The following is a 24,414-nucleotide window of genomic DNA, read 5'->3' as shown; positions in this document are numbered from 1 at the left end:
GATATGCTATGATGAAAAATGGAAGAGTTTGGATAAACTTGTTTCTAGTGGATTTTAATGACGAGATTTCAGGATTCAACGGTTTCAAACAGTTCAAACAGTTTCAGACGGTTATGGTTGGGTATGTGACTTTGGTTTATTCCCTGATCAATTCTCAAGTATTTCATTTCTCACTCAATTCTCAATTTCAACTTGTGCAGTCTTCAGGAGTCCACAACAAATTGCCATGAGCACACAAAGATCCTCTCAGGAAAGATTGCTTCCTGAAAGACAGCCTTCTCGACTCGATGTCCTTACCAAAGATAGAAAATTGGATGTGAGAGCTCATCAAAGAACTTATGAAGGTGCCTATACCCGAACTGCTCTTGGGTGTCTTTCGTTTGCAATTCTTGTGATCAAGCTTTTTTCTACCGAGTTTTTACCGATTGGTGTTGTTTACACTGCGTACGGAAGCATTCTTTATTTTTTGGGCCTCGTCAAGTCGGCTTCTGTTGATATTTTCTACAACCCAAAGAAGGACATGGACGTCTATATGTCAGCTGGAAATTCGGTGCTTCTCTTAACGAGTATCAGTCTTGCGAGCTATATTGCTATATTCGTATTGATCATACGTCTCTAATTCAAGCAATGGCACCGAGACCAAACACGATAAGCTGGAAAAGAAGTTGGATTGACCAGAACCCAACTTTCCTCATCCTCATGAGCCGGGCCTCTTCGTCGGCAACATAGTCGACAAAACTGTCGTATACTTCTTCCGAGATATCGTCCATCAAAAGTGAATCGTAAACTGTCCAAGATCCTTCGAAATCGTCAATGTTTTTCACCACTCGGCTCTTGACTTCAATCAGAGTATTCTTTGAATTGATGTAGGCCACGATGGGTCGTATCAATGCATAGTTGATATAGGAAAGTTCAGGCGTTTGGAACGGTACCTTTGCCCGCACGTTATTGAGTCTTATGGTCAAATCCAACACAAAGAATTTTTGTATATCGTCATAATCTTGCGAGAGCTTCAGATGATGGTCTGGTCTTGGTTTAACCTCAGGATTCCTATACCGGGTGGCTTCCTTTTTGATCAGCTCCGCGATGATCCCAACAAGTTCGCTCATATTGATGTCTTTGTTGTCTTGAGGTAACATTATGTCACCAAACATGTCAACTCTTCCACTAGTAATCCATCCAAATGGTCCAGAAAGTCCCGTATTAAGGTGGTCAATGTTCAAGGAATCAATCCTTATTCTCGTCACCCTCTTCCACGTTTGTGACAAGTCATCTTGGCCGCTGCTGAAATCATCAAGCCTTTGCTTTTTATGTACAGTGAAGAGCGAATTGTCATAAGATCCACTCATGTTGTTGGCGTTGATAAAATCATAAAATAACCAGTGCTTGCGTAATTTGGACAATTCACAATTGTAAATGGCAACATCAAAATGCCGGAAACTGTTTGGTTGCATTAATTTGAGTAAAACGTCTTCCATTTTAAAGTCCTCGATTTCAAAATCTCCCTGACGGTGGACATTTTTATAGTTTGTGGCATCGTCATCGGGATCCCAATGGACATGATTTCGATCCACCACTCCGCGGAGTCCCTTTATTTTCCATCGTTTCTATGATTCCCGTGCCATTTAACCATTTTTTGAACGATAAAGAGACGTTCACCTCCTCTATTGTTAGATCAAATTGAGTATAATTGCCATCATCAACTTCGCTGTCTTCCTCTGCTTCTGTATGTTGCATTGAGAGGGCGTATGCTTCCGCTTGGCGGCCTTTGGTGAACTTGCGTGTAGCTCGGGGTCGTCTACTCACAAAGCATTTTCTGAAACTGATCTTACCATCGGACCAGCCAGGAACTATGGCACTTTCGAACGTGACAGTCAAGTTTGAGTTTTTGGTAATAAACTCACCCAATTTTCGAGCCACAAATTCCTGGGCAAATACAGTATTGAAATGTGAGAATCACCAACAGGAAAAACGTCGTAGTTCCCAAAATAAATAGTAATGCATTGCCCATAACGAGCCAGGAAAACATGGCAGAGTAGTCGTCTGTATTGAATGGCCGGTTCGACTTTTTCATGAGCCACTTTATTCGTATTCCCAATCGACTGATAAAATTATTGGCAGAGGCAAGAAGTTGCTCTTTGGTTACACGCGGAGATCGCTGTGGTTGTGTGGGTTTCGGGGGCAATTTTGATTGCTGTTCCTTCTCACTATTGGTGGAGTACAATCGCAATGGAGCCATTTTGTGTGGAAAGGCATTTATTCGTGTCAATGGTTGCAACTTGGTCAGAATTGGTTTACTCCACCGAGGATTATACACGGATCTGAATATGTTGATGCCTGCATCGCGACGCAAGACGTTTCCTGAACGCAACGCTAACCGAAACATGGAAAATCCTACCACCGTGCCTAACAAAAATTTGAAGTTGAGTTAGATCTTAATGACACACACCGGAGCCATTTGAGCTGCGATGAGAATTCTCAAGATCGAGTCCTGCATAATGGAGATGAAGACTAGTAAGAAATGTGAACCAGAGGGGACTAGAGAGATATTGCAGAAATAAGAATGCAATGTACCGAGGTAACATGTGCCATTGATGTGATATTTTTCCATGCAAGAAACGTTGGATGGTTATTGTATGGTAATCGTAGCCGGATGTCAACAATCGCGTATTAATTTTGCCGCATTGTGTTTTACGGGATCGTCATGATTTTGTCTATTCTTGATGTCTCTCTAAATTTAGGGCGCGTTCCGAAACGCCAAGAGGCTTCCTGCCCCATTTGGCGCGGTCCTCTTGTGTCAAGCACCTGATAATCTTCGTGCAGCGCTCTCCTGCATCATCGGATTTGTGATTATTCTGGGCATCGATTTGGCTGCAAGTTTTGCAATTGACTAGCCGAAATCACCGAGGAGGTAACCACAGCTGTCAAGAACAATAATCACCACTTTTCAGTCTCAGATCTTGAGTTATGACACTCACTTCTACCTTGTAACCGAGGACAAGCGTATACAATGAGGGGAATACTTCAAGCGTGCGACCATGCACGTTGCTGCACAATGTAAAAAAGTAGCCAAAAATGGCATATGGATTTGGAGAAGAATGCAAGTGTGCGGACATAGAAGTAATGTCCCCGGGAATGTAGCTGCAAGGCAGTAGAGGGGGCTAAACTGATGTCAAAATTAGGAAAGTTTTTGTATCGATGTGTTTTTCTTAAAAGTCAAGATATAAAGACCTTGAAATGACATCAAGTGTCACATAGTAATGCGTTGCCTTACAGCACTCACATTCTTTTCCTTTATCGCTTCGGTTTTCGCATTACAAATTGGTCCCTCAGTTCCTTCCAAAGATGACTTTTACAAAGCACCAGATGGTTTTGAGAGTAAACCTAATGGATCCATTTTGAAGATAAGAAAGACACCGTTCCCATTACGGAGTATGTTCCTCAAGGTAAACGTTGAGGATTCATGGCAGATTTTGGTTCGTTCTGAGGACTCTTTTGGTGAACCCAACGCGGTGGTTGCAACCGTTATTAAACCATATAATGCCGACTCATCCAAATTGCTTTCATACCAAACTGCAGAGGACTCTGGAAGTCCCGATTGTGCTCCTTCGTATGCTTTCCAGTACCTTGCCAGCCAAAAGACCATCACTACCGAGGCCGAAATGCTCTTGATCCAACCAGCACTCCAAGAAGGTTGGTATGTTGTCAGTCCTGATTATGAAGGTATGAAGGCAACGTTTACTGCTGGACGTCAATCGGGTCAGGCCACCTTGAACAGTATTCGTGGTGCTTTAAAGTCCAGCAACATCACTGGTGTCGACTCTGATGCCAAGGTGGTGATGTGGGGATACTCTGGAGGAACCATTGCAACTGGTTGGGCCGCATCTTTGCAGCCAGAATATGCCCCAGAACTCAAGGGTCAACTTTTGGGCGCTGCAATGGGTGGTTGGGTCACCAACATCACTGCTACTGCTGAGGGTGTTGAGGGTACTCTTTTCGCCGGATTGACAGCCAGTGCTTTGGGAGGTTTGGTCAATGAGTACCCAGAATTGAGTACTTTGTTAGGCACCTACACCACCTCTGAAGGACCCAAGGTCTTGCAAACTGCTCAAAGTGTATGCATGCTCGATAGTATCATTCACTTTATGTTCAAACGTTACTTCACTGGTCCTAATAAGGTGTTCACCAACGGATGGGGACTCTTTGACATTCCCTTGGTTCAAAGCGTCGTCGCCAATAATACACTTGCCTTACACAAAGGCGACCCCATTCCTGATATTCCTATCTTTGTATACCATGGTGAAGTCGATACAATTGTTCCTTTCAAAGATGCCCAGCGTGGATACACAAACTGGTGCAATTGGGGCATCAAGTCTTTTGAATTTGCAGTGGACCAAACAGCTGGTCATATCAGTGAAGTTTGGCAGGGTTCACCAGCCGGATTTGCTTGGGTCAAGAAGATGTTTAATGGTGCAAAACCTGTGGAAGGCTGTACAAGAACAGTGAGGAAGACTAACAATTTGTACCCAGGAGCTGTGAACTCAATTGGTGATATTATTCTCACTGCTGTTACCAGTGTGCTTGGTGCACAGATTGGACCTAATGGAGAGTTGTTGGAACAGAATCCAAAGGTTCAACAGCTCAAGGTGTGAGATACAAGAAGATGATAAAATGCAAATGTTACAATTTGACGAAATTTGGCAAAATTTGATACCCACTAGATTATACTGAATACATGTAATATTACAATACGTTATTAAGAACTAAAAACCAAAGTTTGTAAAGATTAATAAGAAGGAAAGTGTGTAGTCTATTCAACCTGTTGCGGTGTATAATTCGTTAAGTTTTTGTGGTGTAAATTGAACAAACTGAAATATCTAAAAAAATAGTGAATACTACCGAAAACGTTTTGAGCTATAAGCAAACATGAGTATTACAATGACTAGAATTTACATTGGTTGGGATAGGTTCTTTCGGTGACAGGACTTGGAAATACCCCAGCAGCTGTCAACCGCTTAAAGTCCCATTCGATGGCATCTTCACATTTCCAATTCCAGAAAAACCATCCGGCAGCAACTTCGAATGCATCCAATTGAGCCTCGATATATTTGCGGACATCGGTTCTGTAATCACTGGGCCAATTGGCAACGTCGGTATATGGGTCACATGAGCCAATGTATGGACTGTTATCGTAGTTTCCTGACCATCTGGCACCACGGCCAACACCATTGAGCCACCTAGCACAATCTGTTAACGCAGCCGACCATTCGCCAGCCACATTCCAGTGGGACTCTTCCTTCAGGCTCCAGCCCCACATACAGGCGTTGTTTATTCTGTCCTTGTTTGAAGTCTGGAGTTGTGAAGGAGAAAATACCTGATAGTGATGGTGGTCAATTACCACATTCCAAGCATTGGGGGTTTGCAATTGATCATTCCAGTAAGTATTTGACTGGAATGCGTCCTGCACAACCAATGCCTGTACAGATCCTGTGTCACGAAGGTTTGAGTATGCTTGATTAATAAAGTCTTTGAGTTTGTTCATGTCAAGACTAGGACCCAAGGGTTCGTTGAGGGCCTCAATTCCAATGACAACGTCCTCGTAATCGGATCCACCGTACTTTTTGAAGATTTTGTTCAAGGCATCAAGAGTCACCTGGACATTGTTGCCCCATTGGAATTGAACTTGACCACGAAGTCCCGAGTTATCAAACCCATTTTGTGATCCAGGAGCACCGTGCAAGTCGATCCATGCCTTAAGATCGTTATTTCTACACCACTCCAATGCCTGTTCCAAGTATTTGTCTTGGCCCTGGACGTAAGGATCATTGTCCAAAAGTTCATATGCCCAATATCCAATGGGGATTCTTACGGCATTGAGACCAGCATCTTTGATAGATTTGAAGTCGTCTTCCGTGTACCAAGTTTTCCAGTGAGTTTCGAGTCTTTCTTGGCACACTTGCTTGCCTAGTTGCTGACAATAGTGGTACTCATCCACTGGGATATTGGAACCAAAAACATCAAATAATGATGGGGTGATATATGGTTCGAGGACAAACCAGCCACCAAGGTTTACACCTCGTATTTTGTCGTTATCATAATCCCAATTGAGGCCTCGGCGAGTTATCGCGGCCGCAAATGTTGCTGCCATCATAAAGAAGTATGGAAGCATGATGGGTTCGAAAAATTGGAAAAAGGAAAAACCCGACCAAAGCAAACTTATATCCTTTCTATAAAAAGAATGCAAGTAGGATTATGTACTCTGGTGCTCCTGAGCGCTTTTAATAGAACCACACGCGCCCCTGCAATAGAGGATTCGCGGCCACGCCTTTGCGGCGCAAATGTGGAACGGCTCAGATTACGAGCCTGGGTGGGTACAGATGCACTAAGAACAAAGAACCTTGGTTATGGAACATGGTACTTGTATAGTGGAGAACTTGATTCAAAGGGGTTTGATTTGGTGTCTTTTGCCTAGTATTAGGACAGAAACGTGGTACTTTGGTGGCTTGGTATATGGTAAGGGATTCTTTCGAATGCATATAATTTTGTCGCGGATTCCGGCGCCGAACCCTTTTGACACAAATTTTATACATTGTAGTAAGAATGCAGGAATTGCTCAACTATGGGTGCCCGGTTGCATATCCCTTACTATTGTGTGGAGTAACAGTGCCGCAAATGAAATCTATTGTGGGGTTTGCTTCCTCTACTCAACTTGGAAATCATTGCGGAATAGGTGGATATTTCCCGTCTAACTTTGCGACATAATTTATCCGGCACCCGATTCAGTTATCTCCCCCCTTTTCATCACTGCAGGACGCGGTTTTATTTTTCGTGGTATGAGCACAGAAAATTAATCCTTGCTTGCTCATTTTCGCCTGCGTACTAACCATCGCACCCGTCCGTATACGGTAGGAGAGGTTCCGTACCGGGAACATTAGGGATAGGCTTATCGCACGTTTCCACAATATTACCATTGTGGTATCCGAACCTCCCGACGGTGTTTCATCGCCATGTAGAACACTGCAAGGTGCTGCTAGACTCGGTGGTAGCCGAGTGCAACCACCTTGGCGCTGGGATGATGGTCATTGATTTCTGGATCCGGCAATAACTATTGTCCCCCGCAACTGTTTCGGTTGTCCGCACAGCGGCTGGTTTGCAGGATGATGGTTGCAATCGCTGCACCAGTGCACCAATTACTTGCAACTAATTGAAACGACTAGCTTAAACAAACTTTCGTAAATGTTCATTTCAGTGCCTAATCGTTCAAGGTTTACAAGCTTTGGTGAAACTCAGTACTGTTACGTTATACTAATGTGACACTATACAATAATGTGACACTGTAACACCAACGTGACATTAGTTTCATTTGATTACTCAGTACCATGTAAACATTGCACTGTTTGACAAGTTGACCAATCTTGTATGGCTCACAATTACTGCTAACTTAATATCTGCATCACATGTTCAATACTAACGCATACCGACATTCACCGATACCATCCTGATCCACCTTTTTCCTCCAAGCCGCGATTGATTACGTGCACACAGGTACTGCCGCTTGTCAAAAGGCGAGCGCCTATCGCGTATGATCTGGGGTATCGCTGAGCCGCGTCAGCTTTGGGTCTTAAGTGCCATTGTTGGTCGTTGCAGCCACCTTTACATGAGATAATCATCGCATACACTTTCTTGATTTAGTGCGGGTTACGATTTGATATTCGATCTTCACAGTATAACTTGGTCTTTCCAAGGAGCAAAATAATTGTTTGTCTTCCAGTAATTGTTGTCATCTGTACTTGGTAGTTGCTGAACTTCCGCATATCCTGACCCTGCTTTTTGTTAGCCGAATTCGCACGCAACTTGACACATTTGACAGGTTTGACATCTCGTGTGAGTCTACAATTTTGACGTCTTCCGTACAGTTTTGGCCGCTAAGGTTCCTGGGCACAGCCCTCCATGACCACCTAATACTATACGAGGTTTCTCAGCCCTTTCTGCTCCATGAACGACCCCGCCCGGAAGCCGATCCCCAACCCTTATCGTCTTTCGTGAGCCGCACCTTATCTTTATTTGGAAGGCAGAAGCGTTCGTCGATTTCGAGGTGGGAAATATATACTGGCGGTGACACTTGAAACACCAAGGGAAATGGATCCTGATTTCGATTCTGTTAACGAGGACTCGTACATCCCTGGTACCCTCAATATCTATGCGTTTGAAATCAAGGATGATAATGAATTAAGTGTCAAACATTCCCGAACTCAAGACCGAAATCTCAAGACTTCCGGCAACATTATTCTCGTTCCTCAACCTTCGGACTCTCCAAATGATCCACTTAACTGGAGCAGACTAAGAAAATTGTGGAATCTTGCCGTTCTTGCTTTTATTACAGGATTCACTGCTGCTACTTCAAACGATGCTGGCGCAATTCAAGACTCATTGAACCAACTCTACGGCATTACTTACGACTCCATGAACACCGGCGCCGGTGTGTTGTTCATTGGTATTGGATGGGGAACCATCTTCTTAGCTCCTTGTGCCAACTTGTACGGTAGAAAAATTACCTACTTGATCTGTATATTTCTCGGACTTTTGGGAGCAGTATGGTTTGCTCTTAGTAAAGATACCACAGACACCATATGGTCACAATTGTTTGTTGGTATCTCAGAAAGCTGTGCTGAAGCTCAGGTTCAATTGTCGTTAAGTGACATGTACTTTCAACATCAATTGGGTACAGTATTGACAATTTATATCTTGGCTACCTCGGTGGGTACCTACCTTGGTCCTTTGATTGCAGGATTTATTGTGGAGTATGTCGGATTTCGTTGGGTTGGCTGGATTGCCGTATTTATTTCCACCGGCTTGTTAACGGTGATTGTCTTTGGTGCGGACGAAACCGTATATGACCGTAAGAGCCATATAAATCCATCACATATGGTCGAAGAGAAACAGGCACACGATGCACTCGTGGCACAAAAATCTCCGTTCTCCGAAAAGCGCATATCTGTGGATTATGAAGACTCGGTAGAGGTTGCCGATAATGTTCGAAAATCATATTGGCAACGAATTAAACTCATCACTCCTGCCGAAAACTTACGTGGAACTGGGTTCCGTCAGTATATTCGTCAGTTGGCTCACCTGTTCAAGGTCTTTCTTTATCCTCCTGTGATTTACTCTGGACTTGTGTGGGGTTTCCAAGATGCCTTACTCACTTTCTACCTCACAGTGGAGGACGATCAATACTACGACCCACCTTATAATTATGGAGATGTGGGAGTTGCTCTTATGAACGTACCATGCTTAATCGGTGCAATTATCGGATGTGTATACGCCGGTATTGTTAGTGATTGGTTCTCTATTTGGTTGGCCAAAAAGAATGGTGGTATACAAGAAGCAGAATTCAGATTGTGGTTTCTCTTCATTCCTGGAATCATTGCTCCCATTGGACTTATATTATTTGCAGTAGGAACAGATCAGGTTTGGAATTGGGTTCCTACATACGTTGGATTGGGCTTCATTGGTTTGGGCTTTGGTGCTTCTGGTGATGTTTCCATGTCATATTTGATGGATGCTTATCCAGAAATGGTCATTGAGATGATGTGTGGTGTTGCTGTCATTAACAATATGTGTGGCTGTATCTTTACTTTCGCTTGCTCTCCTTGGCTAGATGCTATGGGGAATACTCACACTTTTATTATCTTGGCGGTGATTGAATTTATCATTATGATGTCAGCAGGTATATTCATCTACTACGGAAAGAGAATTAGGGTCTGGACAAAACCATGGTATATCCAGTACTGTGCTATTAGAGACGGATTATAATGAATAAACGATAGCAAACATTACAGTTAGCACCATTTACAACAACGGGACTATGGGAACTGTATACGGGCGATCACGTGTCAACTATCGGGGCAGCGCCCTGGGTGCGCGCGCCGTCGAGAAAATTTCAAACTTTTCAAACTCATCGTAACTAAGAATAGTCTGCAAACTTGAGCTTAAATTGATTATCTCTAGTTAGAATGTCAGTTGAATCCGCATTGTCCTATGCTGCCTTGATTTTGGCCGATTCCGATATCGAAATCTCCTCGGAAAAATTGTTCCAGTTGGTCACCAAGGCCAACGTTGAGGTCGAGTCCATCTGGGCTGATATTTTTGCTGGTGCTTTGGAGGGTAAGGACCCTAAGGACTACCTTTTCAACATCCAAGCTGCTCCTGCTGCTGGTTCTGCCCCTGCTGCTGCCGCTGCTGGAGGTGCTACCGAAGAAGCTGCTGCTGAAGAGAAGAAGGAAGAAGAGAAGGAGGAGTCTGATGACGACATGGGTTTCGGATTGTTCGATTAGATCATGTAATAAACGGATGCTAGTACGCAGTGTAGAAAAGTACAGATGAAAAGGTTAAGGTCCTAGAGCAGTTAAAGATTCGAAGTACTGGTAAAGTGAAGAATTGGCATAGAACTAGGTTCATATTGCAGGCATTAAGTCACCATAACTAGTGGCCCTGTCACTTTGAGCATGGTCCCTACAGCTTTTGTCCAGTTCTTGAGTTACATGATATTAGACTAGATAGTTTATTTCTTCTTCTTGTCAGCTTCAGCCTCGGCCTTCTCCTTGGCACGCTTCTCTCTGATACCCTTGTACTTCTTGTCAGATCTGGCCAATCTTAAGGTTCTGTAAGCAGACTCTTCGGTCTTCTCAACGGCTCTTGGAGCAGATTCGGGAGCAGCCTGTTCGATAGGGAAGGTGGCAGCAACAGAAATTTGCTCATGCTGAGTAGCCTCAGAAGCCTTGGTCTTCTTGTCAAAGACAACCAACTTGCTCAAGTACTCTTTCAATCTGGCAACGTTGGTCTCGAAAGTCTCTTGACTTCTGTTTTGTCTTCTGTGGTCAACAGAAATGCCAACGGTTCTAGCGTACTTTGGGGTCAAACCAACAGCCTTCAACTCGGTCAAGGTGAATCCTCTACCGGCTCTGACCTTTCTGTTGTATTTGATCGTTGGTGCTCTAACCACAGGTCTCAAGCTGTCGAGAGGTCTTGGGGCGATCTTAGCAGCCTTGGCCAATCTCGATTGTCTTCTGGAAGCCTTCTTTCCGGCCTGGTCGAAGTGAACCTTCACTCTTTCTTGCCAGTGCTTTCTGAAGTGGTTCTTCAACAATGGTAAGTTCTTTGCAATAGCCATTTTCTAATGTGTTCACTTGAGAAGGTAAAAAAGTAATCTTGAAAATTTTACTGCAGCTGCGCGCACCGCGGGCCAGTCACGTCTCACGTGCACTCTGCCAGCGTAACCGCCGCCGGTGTGTAACTGTCGGTCCGCTCAAGATGCAGGAGTTTGGCGCGGCCAGTTTTTCACTTTCACAAATTTTTTTACCAGAGAGCTACAATGTCCACCCCATCAGTACAGGTATGTGCAATTTTAAAAGTGGAGGTAAAGCTGTAAGGCAGACCGTCATATGGAATGAGTGTAGGTTGAGATCCCTGGAGCAATTTGGATCATATTCGTTATAAGGGCAGTTAATCCATTTGAATCATACATTGAAATACATCAAAAACCCATGAAAATGATGACCAAGTGACACGTATACGATAATCCGAACCTTAATATTGAAAATAGAATCGTGGAAATCATCCAAATTTGCTTCATGGATTCAGTTGTACATCAGATTCGTCCACTTATTCATATTCTCAGTTCCCCACTCAAGACTTCATAATTATCTTTTACTAACTCAGACTTTTGGTAAGAAGAAGAGCGCCACCGCCGTTGCCCACGTTAAGGCCGGTAAGGGTTTGATCAAGGTTAACGGTTCGCCAATCACCTTGGTGCAACCAGAAATCTTGCGTTTCAAGGTTTACGAGCCATTGACTTTGGTCGGCTTGGACAAATTCCAAAACATCGACATCAGAGTTAAAGTGTCTGGAGGTGGTCATGTGTCGCAGGTTTACGCCATCAGACAAGCTATCGCCAAGGGTTTGATTGCTTACCACCAAAAATACGTTGATGAGGCTTCCAAGAACGAGTTGAAGAAGGTGTTCGCATCTTACGACAAGACTTTGTTGGTTGCTGACTCCAGAAGAATGGAGCCAAAGAAGTTCGGTGGTCGTGGTGCCAGAGCCAGATTCCAAAAGTCTTACCGTTAAGATTTTGGGTTATATTTCATCATTAATGTACAAATATTAGCATGATGTAGAAGCGGTAAAAAAGAAGAAACAAATGAACATGTAGTTTAATGATTTGTCAATTGTTTTGCTCAAGGTCCTAATATCAGTCTCTCATGCCATTCATTCTTTCATTTCTTAATTCTTCATTCTTCAGTTCTCGATTCAAAAAATTGGGGCGAGCTGGGAATTGAACCCAGGGCCTCTCACAAACTTAGCTGTTTCCAGCAAGCCCAAAGCGAGAATCATACCACTAGACCACACGCCCGTATTTTACAGAATAATACTTCGAAGTGATTACATCCTGATCTTTGCTTTTCGCTACGCGATACGGCCACTTTGTTACTTCTTGTTTGCAACTGTTTATGACTTGGGTAGACTCGCTACCCAGTGCTCTGGGACCCATTGTTTCTCCAGATCTGAAGCCTCTTCAATTACTAGCAATACCGCATACGTCTCTATTGATAATATTGACAGATTCGACAGTTTTCATCTATGACATAAATTCATTGATATTCCTTTCTAAGCATTTACGAACTGAAGATTCTTTAGAGAAGCATGGACTAAATAAACTGGTCAAAATTAGGCACTTGGGGATCAACTCCGCCCAATTACAAAAGCTTACGACGTTAAATCTCTTTGTGGAGACCGAATCAAATTACTTGATTATCTACCAAGTTTCAATAGATTACTCGAAATCCTTATACGAATTGTCCAGCAGAGATACAAATGAAGTGATTCAATCAGGGCTTCCATTGAGCTTGAACTCTTCGAAGTTTTCTCTCTCATCGTTGATGAAATCAGCAACCCTCTCGATCTTACTGGGTTCATCCGCCGCCACGCTCAACTTAGAAAACATAGAACATTTCAACAATAGACCAATCGAGGACGAGTTGGGGGGCTCGGAGATTCACCCTGTTAAAATCTCGGTTTTCAAAATTGTCAAAATAGGGCTTGGTATATCAAATTTTTGGCTCGTTCCAAATTTGCATCACCTAGTGGTTTATAATGATAAAAACGAACGTGAGGCCGATTCTGTGGGGGCCTACTTCCAAATAGTTGATTTGAAGTCCTTCAAGAGCAACATGTTTGAGTTGTCAGACTTTGAATGGTATCAAGGAGGATCTGCCATAAAGTACCTTGCATTCAACAAATTCGACAATTACTTTTTGTTTCTCAACGCTGACAACGAAGTATGGTTCATGCAACTTGACTTTCAGGAGGAAAAAACGCTTGTCTCTGCAGAAAAGGTTATGAGTTTAAAGGTGGAAAGCATTCGATGTCAGTTCAATCCCCAATGCGATTTGGTTCTCATAAAGCAGGAACTGGTAGTGGACATCTATAAACTTTCACCAATCGAGAAAAAACTCGTGAAACTTCACTCGGTTGCTTTGGATGGCTCCAACTCATCGGTGGCATGGTCACCGTGTGGCACATTCTTTTTCGTTCTTGATCATGATACCAACTTTTGGTCTCTCGTATCCAAGTTCGGTAATCGTCTTTTTGAATCATCGCATGTTGCCAACGAACTCAATGATCCTAAAAAAGAATCCGCTGACTTTTTAAAGGCATCCAAGATTATAGTTACTCCCAATGCTTCCCGAGTAGTATTGATCAACAGCGACTCCGCAAAACTTTATTCCATTGATTTGTTAAGACAGCCTGACCTACAATCTGAGCTTTTCTATAATCAGAATTATATCTCCTATTTGGACCCAAATGGAGCTCTTTACAAGATCCCAATTCTTGCCAAATTTAAAAACATCATCAGCCTAATGGAGCATATCAACATTCACACGCAGAATCATACATCGACTTCTGGTCATCTTACAATCAGTCGCAATGACATTAACCAATTTTCCCTTGCTTATGGTGAGCATTTGTCCATTTCAACTCCATGCGGAAAAGATCGTGACAAGAATCACATAATATGGTTCAATTTCAAAAATCACTTTCTTGCGACAATGAATATCGTCGGCCATTTTTGGTTTAGCGATTTTCTTGTGGTTATCAACAGGTTCAATAATGATGGTTCCGAAATAGACGAAATCATTGTTATGGACACAATCATGTCCAAATATGGCCAAGGTGGCTTGGAATATGTATTTGATTCGGACAGAATAGTGTGGAAAAGGTCCTTCAATAATCGAATCATCGCTCACGACCTCAGTAACTCTGGCAATGCGGGCAAAATGTTAACTTGTGTTACTAGTGATCTGAAAATTTTAGTCATTGAATTCTCCAAGAACAAACCGAAAGCAGAGAACAACTTCAGGGAAATGACCAAGCACCCCAAATTACATATGCGGTTTCATAAAACAGTACATCTTTCCGCGATTGAAAGCAAGCTAGCGGTCTCAAAAGTCGTCCAAGTGAGTATGATTTACGACCAGCATTTCCTTTTCTTGCTTGGCTCGGGCGAGCTTTACATGCTAAGAAGTGTTTCAACAGTTGAGCAGCCTACGGATCCATCTCCCATTGATGTTTTGCGTCCAGCTCACATGTATGAACTTGTTCAAGTTCATGATACCATTTCCTTTTTCAAGTTTAAGACGCTAGGCTTCGGTCAAGATGCTGTGAAATATGTCACTATGTTGAACTGTAGTCATGTGTTCATCTATGACCTCAAGCGACTTGTTGATTCTGGAATAGGTGATGTTGATTTGGGTGTTGAACTGGACATTGCAAATGGTCCTGGATCCATGGCACCTGAAGCTATTCGCTTGAAAGCAGATTCTTTCATGCCGATAACGATTGAGGAGGTAATTAATGATAAACTTGACGGTCTCAAATCCATAGACTTGATTGGTTTGCGAACAGACTTGTTTTCTCGGCAGAGCCACCTCTTCCTTCAAACGAGAACTAATCGCCAGCTTGTTCTCAATGATTTTATCGAAAAGGAAGTTGTTCAGCATCAGCTGACAGCTCTTATCTGCAAGATGTTTCAGCAATACGAGAACTTTGATTACTGTTTGGAGCTCTTGCTATTCAAGTACCTAACGTTTGACCAAAACGAGGAGTTTTTGAGAAGGGTTGTTGCAGTAATCGAAACTTTGGACGATTCAGAGTCGATCTACGTCAATTGTTTGAGAAAGATAGAGGTTGAATATTGGGATTTGTTCTTCAAAACACTCGACACAACCCCCATTATTTTCATGAAGAGGCTCATAGCAAACGACAATGTTGAGCTATGCTATAATTACTTGAACGTCTATTTGAACTACAAACGAGAGGAAGACGAAGTCAATGCCGCGACTCACAAGCTAGATGCAAACGACAAGGAAATTATCTTAAAAATCATCAAAGTACTCTCCGACGCAAACAAATGGGACTGGTGCTTCGAGCTCTGTCGGTTTATCAAGCTTTTGGAACCAAAAGGTACTTTACTTCAAACTATCTTGAAGACACTAAAGTAGCAGCCGTTGGACCTGCACAAAACCACAATCTACTTCAACAAGGTCGTTACCCGGCATTGGTGCGACCAACCACGATCGTTTTTATTACAACACAAGAACCACCTCCAAAAATGACTTTGGCAACCGAGTTTGCTGAGACCACTCGTCGTTCAGCATCGAGTGCTGAGATGAGAAAGCGTGTTTTGCATTTATACAGAAAGTACATGAGATATTCAAGGGAAATGTCTAATATTTACGAATTGGACATGCCAGTTTCCAATGTTAAGACCAAAATTAGACAAGAGTTCGAGAGACAAAGATTTGTAAAGGACTTAGAAATATCCAATGTGTTGTATATGAAAGGTCAGATGGAATTTCAGGAGTTGATCAACTTTTGGAAGCAACAATGTCATGTCATGAAGTACTTTGAAAACCAAGGTGACACTCAATTTGGAGACAAAAACGACTTTGTCAAGAATTTCTTAAGGGGAAACTAAAGTAATGAAAACAAGAACACATGAAAGTCATTCGCCGACTTGTGCCGGCCACTTAGATCAAAGTCATATACGAATATATGGTAGTCAATACAACAACTACACCAGAGTTTTATAATAAATCCATTAATCAGAATTAGAGACAGAAATAGACAATCACGGGTATTGTGTCAAAAGAAGGACACTGGTGTACGAGGAGCTATATCTACCATTCACCATTTGAAGCATTTATACCAAAATATGCTCATTCATCAACCTTACTCCATTGGTTCCTCCAAAGGAGCTTCATCAGCGTACTCGTCAATTTCCTCTTCGTCAATACCCGCATCTTGGTATTGTTGGTATTCGCTCACCAAATCGTTCATGTTCGATTCGGCTTCAGTAAATTCCATTTCATCCATACCTTCGGATGTATACCAGTGCAAGAAAGCCTTTCTTCTAAACATCGCACTGAACTGATCACCCACTCTCTTGAAAAGTCCTTGAATGGATGTGGAGTTACCAACGAAAGTTGCAGCCATATCTAAATCTTTAGGTGGTACCGAACAAACTGCAGTTTGCACATTGTTTGGAATCCACTCCACGAAATAGGCCGAGTTCTTGGTTTGGACTTTATACATCTCATCATCTACTTCCTTGACCGACACTTTACCTCTAAAGAAAGCAAGCCACTGTTAAGTAACGACCATTTTCTAGGGTCAGAAGGCGGCCATCATATTATTTAGCATCGAACATTTTGTTGTGTCAACTCAGGAACCACTAATAGATCTGAAAGATTTGAAACCGATAGATGTCAAATGGTGCGTAGCCCAACCCATAAAGAAGTGTAATCTTGGGAAAGGAACCCAAGTTGACGGGCCAACTTTCTTAAATCGGAGTTCAATTGGCCCGGGAAACGCAAAGATGTGGTAACACCAGACATCACAGACGACACCAAATTATTCAATTCGTTGTAGCCTGGTTGGTCCATTTTCAAAGTTTTTTGACAAATGTTGTATAAGGCTTCGTTATCGATACAGAAGGTTTCGTCGGAGTTTTCAATTAATTGATGCACGGACAAAGTAGCATTATATGGCTCAATCACGGTATCGGACAATTTAGGAGAGGGGACAACGGAGAAAGTTGCCATCATACGATCGGGGAATTCTTCTCTGATTTTGGAAATCAACAAAGTACCCATACCAGAACCGGTACCTCCACCCAATGAGTGGGAAATTTGGAAACCTTGTAAAGAGTCACAACCTTCAGCTTCTCTTCTCACCACTTCCAACACCGAATCCACAAGTTCGGCACCTTCAGTGTAGTGACCCTTAGCCCAGACATTACCGGCCGAGCTCTGGCCAAAGATGAAATTGTCGGGTCTGAACAAGTTTCCAATATGGGATGATCTCACGGCGTCAATGGTTCCTGGTTCAAGATCAACCATGACGGCTCGAGGAACGTATTTACCAGACGAAGCAGAGTTGAAGTAGACATCGAGCTTTGCCCTTTGAATATCATCTACACCTTGGTAGTTTCCACTGTTGTCCAAGCCATGTTCACCACATATGGTTTCCCAAAAGGCGGCACCCTGTAGTTAGTATAAGTTCAAGATAAGACGATTTCTGTGTATACGTTCAATAAACGCGCCATCTAGCCACACAGGCAATTTTTCTGGTCATCATTGGTACGTTTTGTCGCTCAGGATTCGGCCCATCATAAATATATTTCATTTTCAACGACAAATCATTTCTCGATCTTTGTACTTACAATTTGATTTCCACACTGGCCGGTGGACAAGTGAATCTGGAGTTAGTTTCTGTCTTTTGTGTGCACACACGGGTACATGGACACATTTAGGCATCCTGCAATATACTTACAATTTCTCTCATCGAAGGTGTGTAACGGAGCGTGTCTTTATTTGTTTAGATTTCGTACTTTTGAGAACCGCCGCGGCACGACCCTGATAGACGGGAGGTTCCCACTGGAGAAAGGACGGTGTGCGCACGCCCGGTGGGTTTTGTACTGCAGGTGAAATTACAGGTGCAAACTCTCAAAATCGCACCGTGTTGCTTGTGACAGTGCCATGACCACGATACAAAACCGAACCTATGAGTTCCAGCAATGTGTGGCAACATTTGACAAGCTCAACAGAAAGCCGAATCCAGATACTGTGGTATTGCCTCCTAAAAAATCAAAGTTCAGCCAGCAAGCAAGTATTATTGCCAAAGACATTGCCCACACCACCGAACTTTTGAGTAAATTAGCATTATTAGCGAAGCGGAAGCCGTTATTCGACGACAAGCCGATTGAGATAGGCGAACTCACCTATGTGATCAAGCAGGACTTGTTTAAAATCGAGCAAAGCATACAGAATCTCGGCAAGTATGTCAAGGGCGAATCTTCGATTCAAGTTGATTCGCAAATCAACCAATACTCCAAGAATGTGTTGAACCTTCTCAACACGAAGATGAAGAACATAAGTGGAGAATTTAAAACCGTGCTTGAAACCAGACAGAAAAACGAGCTTCTTAACAAATCCCGAACCGAAAACTTCCTCTCCGCCGCGTCCAACACTCGGTCGAGTCATAACCAATCGCCACTTGTAGCCGGAGCTTCGGTGGGATCGGTACTGCCCAACGCCAATAACCTTACTCATTTGGGCGAGAATCCATTTCTGGGCCAAGCCCACAGAAGCGAATCGCCTCTTCCATATGACCCCGACTTGGACCCCGATACGTCCATTCCATACTCCAACTACAATAATGGCGAGTACTTGACAATACCGGACCAAACACGCCAGATGCTTCTTATGGAGCAGCAGGACAATCAATACTTACAGGAGAGAAACGCTGCCGTGGACTTGATCGAGTCGTCGATCAACGAGGTGGGAAATCTCTTCCAACAACTCACCACGATGATTAGCGAGCAGGGAGAGGTGGTACAACGAATCGACCAAAACGTAGAAGACATTAGCTTCAATATAACTGGAGCCCAGCGTGAACTTCTCAAATACTATGCCCATATCCTGAGTAACCGGTGGTTGTTTCTCAAAATCTTTGGGGTTTTGATCGTGTTCTTCTTCTTGTGGGTATTGGTGAGTTAGAGCTGTGGGGCTGTTATAGAGGTCATAAACTAGTTACATCTGTAGCATTAATACAACCAGCATATTACAGGCCGGGTGTTTGGGTGCTGGCGTCACCAAAAACGATTTTGAAGGATTGATAAGGTAACTGATAAATACTCAAGGTACGTGATTCATCGAACAGTCACTATTAGAAGCTAAGGGTGGCCTATACAGTAAATACTGAGCTCAGACTAACCGTAGCAATTGCCTGGAAGCTTCGAACTACCTTGGTTTGAGAGATATTACTGTGGCAACTAATTCTAAAGTTGACACTTCTGAATATTTAATTGGTTTAATTGGCCGTTTTCACGCTTTCGCAAACAATAATCGATTGCTGGCTGCCGGAGTTGATCACCAGCAGTAGAATTATCTTGCATTTTCAAAGCTCATAAATATATCTGCTGACGATGTGGAACTATCTATTTGGAGGGAACAACAAGCAGAAAAAAGAGCTTCCCAAGAAGGCCATTGTGGAGTTGCGTGAGCACATTCAAATGCTTCACAAGAAGAGGAGCCATCTTGAGCTGCAAATTGCTGACCAAGATGCGTTGGCTCGTAAGCACATATCCACCAACAAGGCACTCGCCAAGAATGCTTTGAAGCGTAAAAAGGGATACGAAACGAACTTGATGAAGATTGAGAACCAAATCGATACATTGGAGACTCAATTAACTTCTATTGAGGGCGCCAACTTGAACTTGGAAACCATGAAGGCCATGAAGCAGGGCGCCCAAGCCATGAAGCAGATCCACGGCGAGTACGATGTAGACAAAGTGGAGACTACTATGGACGACATTCGTGAGCAAGTGGAATTGGCAGATGAGATTTCCGATGCCATATCTAGGCCGGTGGGTACCGAGTATGTCGATGAGGACGAGTTGGACGAAGAGTTGGCGATGTTGCAAGAGGAGGAGCAACAAGAGAAGAAACAGAAGGTTGTGTCCAAGCCTGTGCCGCTGGCAGAGGAAAGATTGCCACATTTCCCTGATGTAGCTAATAACAAACCAGCCACAGAGGACGACGAGGACGAAGAGCAATTGAAGGCATTGCAGGCAGAGATGGGGTTGTAGAGTTTAGTATATGATACGAACCAATGATAATTTACGTTAAGTCTTGTAGGAATCCTTCATATTGCCATACCTTTCTGTCTCACTACTTTATGTAAGGTCATCTCGCATCCCCATACTAAATCATCTGCAGGCTGATTTTTTTTTCCAAGCTACATTTCTTTTGCCTTACAACACATCCGCATTATTTACCAGATAATGTTACGTGGCATGCATCGACATAGCATCGCCTTGAGACGTGGACTAACAAGGAATCTCCACAAATCAAACGGAGGTCTCAAGTCTCCATCTGTTGCATCAACCACAGTTCATAAATCTGATCGGTTTGGCATTTATGACTCTGTTCTAGAAGACCTTAAAAACAAAAAAGATTTGCCTAATAGAAACGGAGTGCACAACAAGGCATTTTCAAACATCAATTCAAAGACTCTTGACAACATTTCCGAAAAAGAACGTCAATCTGTGGCTTGGTCATCTCGCTACGATCCAGTGTCTCGTTCTCCTTTCGCCAAGGACATTGTTCATTTACAATCACTTCTTGATGCCTTGCTAGCAAGCAAAAACTTTGACAGAGCCGATAAAATCCTTAAAGCAATCTACCCCATTTCGCCGTCACTGGATGATTTCTTGTTCTCTCTCAATCGATACTTGGAAGGCTTGGCACAAGAAGACATTACGATATCTGAATTGGAATCTTATCTTGAAGAAACCACTACGAGATTTCCCCATGTCCAGCCGAACGATAGAACATATGCTATTCTTTTATCAAAGCTGATGCTGAACGAAGATAAATTTTCACATTATTTAGCCAGAGCTAAGAGTGCTCGTGTGTTGCGCAAAGTTTTCAACCACTTGGACATTCTAGGCGTAGATGGACTCACCAAGATATTCAACCAAGACTCGATCCTGGAACATGATGTTCCGTCTGATTTACGTCCATTGTTTCACCAAGCCAATGCCTCAAAGGAAGACCCCGATTTACTGAGTGTTAATACTCCAGAATACTTCAAAAACAGTGAACAGGTTGTACCTGTGGTAGACAAGGATGCCGCCGTTTTGCGTGCTGTTGACTCTTTTGGGCTCAAAGTTATCAGGCACACATTACTTGGTCTCCAGGCTGAAAACAATAGTCCTGTCTTGGAAGAATTCATCAGCGATATCGAGCTGGAATTGGGCGTCAATGTTCTTCACAATGTCAAGGGTCACAAAAAGGACTACTTTGCAGTATACCGAAGCTTGAAGTCTGACGAACAGCGTCAAAAGTTCAATGAAGCACTCGATTTATTTAACGAAAGTCGTCAAAGACAGTTGGAATTGCGAGGTGTGGATGGAGCCAGAGAGAAATGGAAACATGAGTATGAGGAAATGCAGAAAAGAGGTGCGTTTGCCATCCACAAAAACCTCAATGTTCAATTGTTCAAATGGTACTCTGATATGCTTCCCTATGTCGAGAAAGAAGCGAAAATTTGCAGAAAGATAGTCGCGGGTGAACTAGATGTGAAAGACTGTAAACCTGAGGAGGCTGCTCAGATGAAAGAAAGATCATATTACGCACCATACATGATTTTGGTTCCACCAAAGAAAATGGCCGTGATCACTATTTTGGAGTTGTTGAAATTAAATTCCACTGGAGGTATCGTGGACGGAATGAGAACTGCTCGTGCGGTTATTTCCGTGGGGAAAGCTCTTGAGCTCGAATATAAGTCACAAAACTTGGTTGAAGCCGAAAGGAGGTCGCTTTCCAAGAAGCTCAAGACAACGAATCAATGGAAAAAGATCTTGAGAACCAGAAAAGATTACAGTAAGGAAAATCCCAACGCAACAAACGAGTGGGACTACCCTATTTACGCCAAGGTCGGTTCAGTCTTGACCTCATTATTGATGCATGTGGCGAAAGTTTCAGTTAAAGGAACAGACCCAGTAACTGGAAAACAAGTCAAAACCATGCAGCCAGCATTTCACCACACATACCAGTTTCTTCAAGGACAGCGTCTAGGTGTTTTGAAGGTTCATAAATCTCTCATTCGTCAGCTTGCGGGCAATGCTTTGAGCAATGCTGTTCAGCCCCAGTTGCTTCCTATGCTTGTTCCACCCAGACCATGGGTGGCTTATAATGACGGAGGATACTTATTCTCGCAGAACAATATCATCAGAATTAAGGACTCAGCAGAAACAAACGCCTACTTGAAAGCAGCATCAGATATGGGTAACTTGGACCAGGTGTACGAGGGATTGAATGTATTGGGAGAAACTTGTTGGACCATCAACCATGAGGTTTTCGATGTCATTTCCCATTATTGGAATTCTGGCGAAAAGTTCTTGGATATTCCTTCGATTGTCGAGGAACTAGACATACCTCCTCCTCCACCAATCGATGCCGATCCATTGCAGAAAACAGATTATCAAAGAAGACTCAGGCAACTTATGAATGATGCTGCATCTGCAAGATCACAGAGATGTGACACTAACTATAGGTTAGAGATTGCTCGAGCCTTTTTGGGTGAAAAGCTCTATTTTTCACACAATGTGGATTTCAGAGGAAGAGCATATCCTTTGTCTCCTCACTTTAACCATCTAGGCAATGACATGACAAGATCATTGTTCTTATTCTGGGATGGGAAAAAGGTAGGTGCCAGAGGTTTAGAATGGATCAAGATCCACTTGGCCAATTTGTACGGTATCAATAAGGCTCCTCTTCACGAGCGTGTTCAGTTTGTGGATGATAATTTGCATCATATAATCGAATCTGCAAAGAACCCTCTCGCCGAAGATGCATGGTGGAAAAAGGCAGAGAAGCCATGGCAAGTATTGGGAGTTTGCTTTGAGTTGAAGCGTGCTTATGACCTCGAAGATCCCACTGAACATATATCGCACCTTCCTATTCATCAAGACGGTACCTGTAATGGTCTCCAGCATTATGCCGCTCTAGGAGGAGACTTTGAAGGAGCTCGTCAAGTCAATTTGATTCCAGCAGACCGTCCTCAAGACGTCTACAGTTTCGTTGCAAGTTTGGTTCAGAAAAGAGTCGACGCAGAGGCAGAAGCAGGTAATGAATACGCATTGTTTCTCCGTGACAAGATTACACGGAAGGTTGTGAAACAGACTGTGATGACAAACGTTTATGGTGTCACTTTTGTCGGTGCCGTTGCGCAAATTCAAAAGCAAATTGACCAATACTTTTCTAAAGAAGACCAAGACAAAGTTGCAGACTATTCGAGATATTTGACCATGCTTGTGTTTGCTTCCATGAGAGAGTTATTCTCGGGAGCTCACTTGATTCAAGACTGGCTCGGTGAAGCTGCTAAAAGAATTTCTAAGTCTGTTCGTACAGATGCAGAGGAAAATCCCGTTCAAAGCTCAGACAAACCCAGTCATTTGTCTTCAGTCATCTGGACGACTCCACTTGGTCTTCCTTGCGTACAACCTTATCGTGTGACCAAGAAGCAAATTGTCCACACAAACTTGCAAGATATTGTCATTTCCGATCCATTCGGTGCCAGTCAGGTGGATGCCAGAAAGCAACAATCTGCCTTTCCTCCTAACTTTGTCCACTCGCTTGACGCTACCCATATGCTCATGACAGCGAGAGCGTGTGGACAGCTGGGATTGGCTTTCGCTGCAGTTCATGACTCGTATTGGACACACGCCTGTGATGTCGATACGATGAACACACACATTCGTGAACAGTTTGTCGCTTTACATGGGGAGAATCTTATTGTCAAGTTAAGAGACGAATTCGAGAAGCGGTATAAAGGGTTTTTGCAGGTAATAACAATTCCTGGCAATCATGAAGTTGCAATCAAAATCAAGGAGGTTCGGAGAGGAATTGTTAAAGACCTTGGAAGAGCACTAACTGTAGCTGATGAGATCTATTTGGAGAACAAGAGACAACAATTGTTGGAATCAGATGATCCGCAAATGGTCGAAGCAGGACGTCAAATGGTGACAACTGTAAGTGTGACTGAAGGCTATGACATGAATGCAATTGCGGTTGGAGCCTCCGCCAGTAAGGCTACCCAAGTTCTTGCTCCATTGACATTCCCCAGCATACCACCAAAGGGAGAACTTGATGTCAAAGCTGTAATGGACTCTCCTTACTTCTTTTCATGAATAACGAGAAACACATATCTAACATTTTCAAAACGGTTGTATATACTTTTTTTGCAAAATAATTTCACTGTACATAAACGAATAGACTCATACGTACA

At 43.0% G+C, this 24,414-nt stretch overlaps 14 protein-coding genes and 1 non-coding gene across 15 annotated transcripts; 9 read left to right on the top strand and 6 right to left on the bottom strand. All coding sequences in view use genetic code 12, as the record gives it.

The window, feature by feature from the left end:
* Nucleotides 1-226: 226 nt before the first annotated feature.
* PGUG_04746 (uncharacterized protein) lies at nt 227-619 on the top strand (the record flags this gene model as incomplete). Its single annotated transcript, XM_001482741.1, has 1 exon — nt 227-619. The coding sequence occupies one exon, from the start codon at nt 227-229 to the stop codon at nt 617-619; it is 393 nt and encodes a 130-aa protein (XP_001482791.1).
* A 1-nt stretch (nt 620) lies between these two features.
* On the bottom strand, nt 621-1,478 carry PGUG_04745 (uncharacterized protein; the record flags this gene model as incomplete). The annotated part of the gene is made up of 1 exon (XM_001482740.1): nt 621-1,478. The coding sequence occupies one exon, from the start codon at nt 1,476-1,478 to the stop codon at nt 621-623; it is 858 nt and encodes a 285-aa protein (XP_001482790.2).
* Nucleotides 1,479-1,900: 422 nt separating this feature from the next.
* PGUG_04744 (uncharacterized protein) lies at nt 1,901-2,386 on the bottom strand (the record flags this gene model as incomplete). Its single annotated transcript, XM_001482739.1, has 1 exon — nt 1,901-2,386. The coding sequence occupies one exon, from the start codon at nt 2,384-2,386 to the stop codon at nt 1,901-1,903; it is 486 nt and encodes a 161-aa protein (XP_001482789.2).
* Nucleotides 2,387-3,260: 874 nt separating this feature from the next.
* On the top strand, nt 3,261-4,652 carry PGUG_04743 (lipase family protein; the record flags this gene model as incomplete). The annotated part of the gene is made up of 1 exon (XM_001482738.1): nt 3,261-4,652. The coding sequence occupies one exon, from the start codon at nt 3,261-3,263 to the stop codon at nt 4,650-4,652; it is 1,392 nt and encodes a 463-aa protein (XP_001482788.1).
* Nucleotides 4,653-4,942: 290 nt separating this feature from the next.
* Nucleotides 4,943-6,169, bottom strand: XOG1 (glucan 1,3-beta-glucosidase; the record flags this gene model as incomplete). The annotated part of the gene is made up of 1 exon (XM_001482737.1): nt 4,943-6,169. The coding sequence occupies one exon, from the start codon at nt 6,167-6,169 to the stop codon at nt 4,943-4,945; it is 1,227 nt and encodes a 408-aa protein (XP_001482787.2).
* A 1,970-nt stretch (nt 6,170-8,139) lies between these two features.
* HOL1 (Hol1p) lies at nt 8,140-9,813 on the top strand (the record flags this gene model as incomplete). The annotated part of the gene is made up of 1 exon (XM_001482736.1): nt 8,140-9,813. One exon carries the CDS (start codon nt 8,140-8,142, stop codon nt 9,811-9,813), a length of 1,674 nt encoding a protein of 557 aa, XP_001482786.2.
* Nucleotides 9,814-10,013: 200 nt separating this feature from the next.
* On the top strand, nt 10,014-10,334 carry RPP1A (ribosomal protein P1; the record flags this gene model as incomplete). The annotated part of the gene is made up of 1 exon (XM_001482735.1): nt 10,014-10,334. One exon carries the CDS (start codon nt 10,014-10,016, stop codon nt 10,332-10,334), a length of 321 nt encoding a protein of 106 aa, XP_001482785.1.
* Nucleotides 10,335-10,561: 227 nt separating this feature from the next.
* Nucleotides 10,562-11,170, bottom strand: RPL13 (60S ribosomal protein eL13; the record flags this gene model as incomplete). Its single annotated transcript, XM_001482734.1, has 1 exon — nt 10,562-11,170. The coding sequence occupies one exon, from the start codon at nt 11,168-11,170 to the stop codon at nt 10,562-10,564; it is 609 nt and encodes a 202-aa protein (XP_001482784.1).
* Nucleotides 11,171-12,319: 1,149 nt separating this feature from the next.
* PGUG_06053 lies at nt 12,320-12,412 on the bottom strand. The gene has a single exon. It is a non-coding gene; the product is annotated as a tRNA-Pro (tRNA).
* A 97-nt stretch (nt 12,413-12,509) lies between these two features.
* RIC1 (Ric1p) lies at nt 12,510-15,560 on the top strand (the record flags this gene model as incomplete). Its single annotated transcript, XM_001482733.1, has 1 exon — nt 12,510-15,560. One exon carries the CDS (start codon nt 12,510-12,512, stop codon nt 15,558-15,560), a length of 3,051 nt encoding a protein of 1,016 aa, XP_001482783.2.
* Nucleotides 15,470-16,036, top strand: PGUG_04737 (uncharacterized protein; the record flags this gene model as incomplete). The annotated part of the gene is made up of 1 exon (XM_001482732.1): nt 15,470-16,036. One exon carries the CDS (start codon nt 15,470-15,472, stop codon nt 16,034-16,036), a length of 567 nt encoding a protein of 188 aa, XP_001482782.2.
* A 790-nt stretch (nt 16,037-16,826) lies between these two features.
* On the bottom strand, nt 16,827-17,459 carry TUB2 (beta-1 tubulin; the record flags this gene model as incomplete). Its single annotated transcript, XM_001482731.1, has 1 exon — nt 16,827-17,459. One exon carries the CDS (start codon nt 17,457-17,459, stop codon nt 16,827-16,829), a length of 633 nt encoding a protein of 210 aa, XP_001482781.1.
* A 639-nt stretch (nt 17,460-18,098) lies between these two features.
* PGUG_04735 (t-SNARE syntaxin) lies at nt 18,099-19,118 on the top strand (the record flags this gene model as incomplete). The annotated part of the gene is made up of 1 exon (XM_001482730.1): nt 18,099-19,118. The coding sequence occupies one exon, from the start codon at nt 18,099-18,101 to the stop codon at nt 19,116-19,118; it is 1,020 nt and encodes a 339-aa protein (XP_001482780.2).
* Nucleotides 19,119-19,546: 428 nt separating this feature from the next.
* Nucleotides 19,547-20,209, top strand: SNF7 (ESCRT-III subunit protein; the record flags this gene model as incomplete). The annotated part of the gene is made up of 1 exon (XM_001482729.1): nt 19,547-20,209. The coding sequence occupies one exon, from the start codon at nt 19,547-19,549 to the stop codon at nt 20,207-20,209; it is 663 nt and encodes a 220-aa protein (XP_001482779.2).
* Nucleotides 20,210-20,404: 195 nt separating this feature from the next.
* RPO41 (DNA-directed RNA polymerase) lies at nt 20,405-24,316 on the top strand (the record flags this gene model as incomplete). Its single annotated transcript, XM_001482728.1, has 1 exon — nt 20,405-24,316. One exon carries the CDS (start codon nt 20,405-20,407, stop codon nt 24,314-24,316), a length of 3,912 nt encoding a protein of 1,303 aa, XP_001482778.2.
* Nucleotides 24,317-24,414: the final 98 nt, after the last annotated feature.

Source organism: Meyerozyma guilliermondii, genomic scaffold (genome assembly GCF_000149425.1).
Source record: "Meyerozyma guilliermondii ATCC 6260 scaffold_6 genomic scaffold, whole genome shotgun sequence".
Classification (NCBI taxonomy): domain Eukaryota; kingdom Fungi; phylum Ascomycota; class Pichiomycetes; order Serinales; family Debaryomycetaceae; genus Meyerozyma; species Meyerozyma guilliermondii.
Note: the sequence above shows the minus strand (reverse complement) of the source record. Positions and strands in the feature narration are given on the sequence as shown.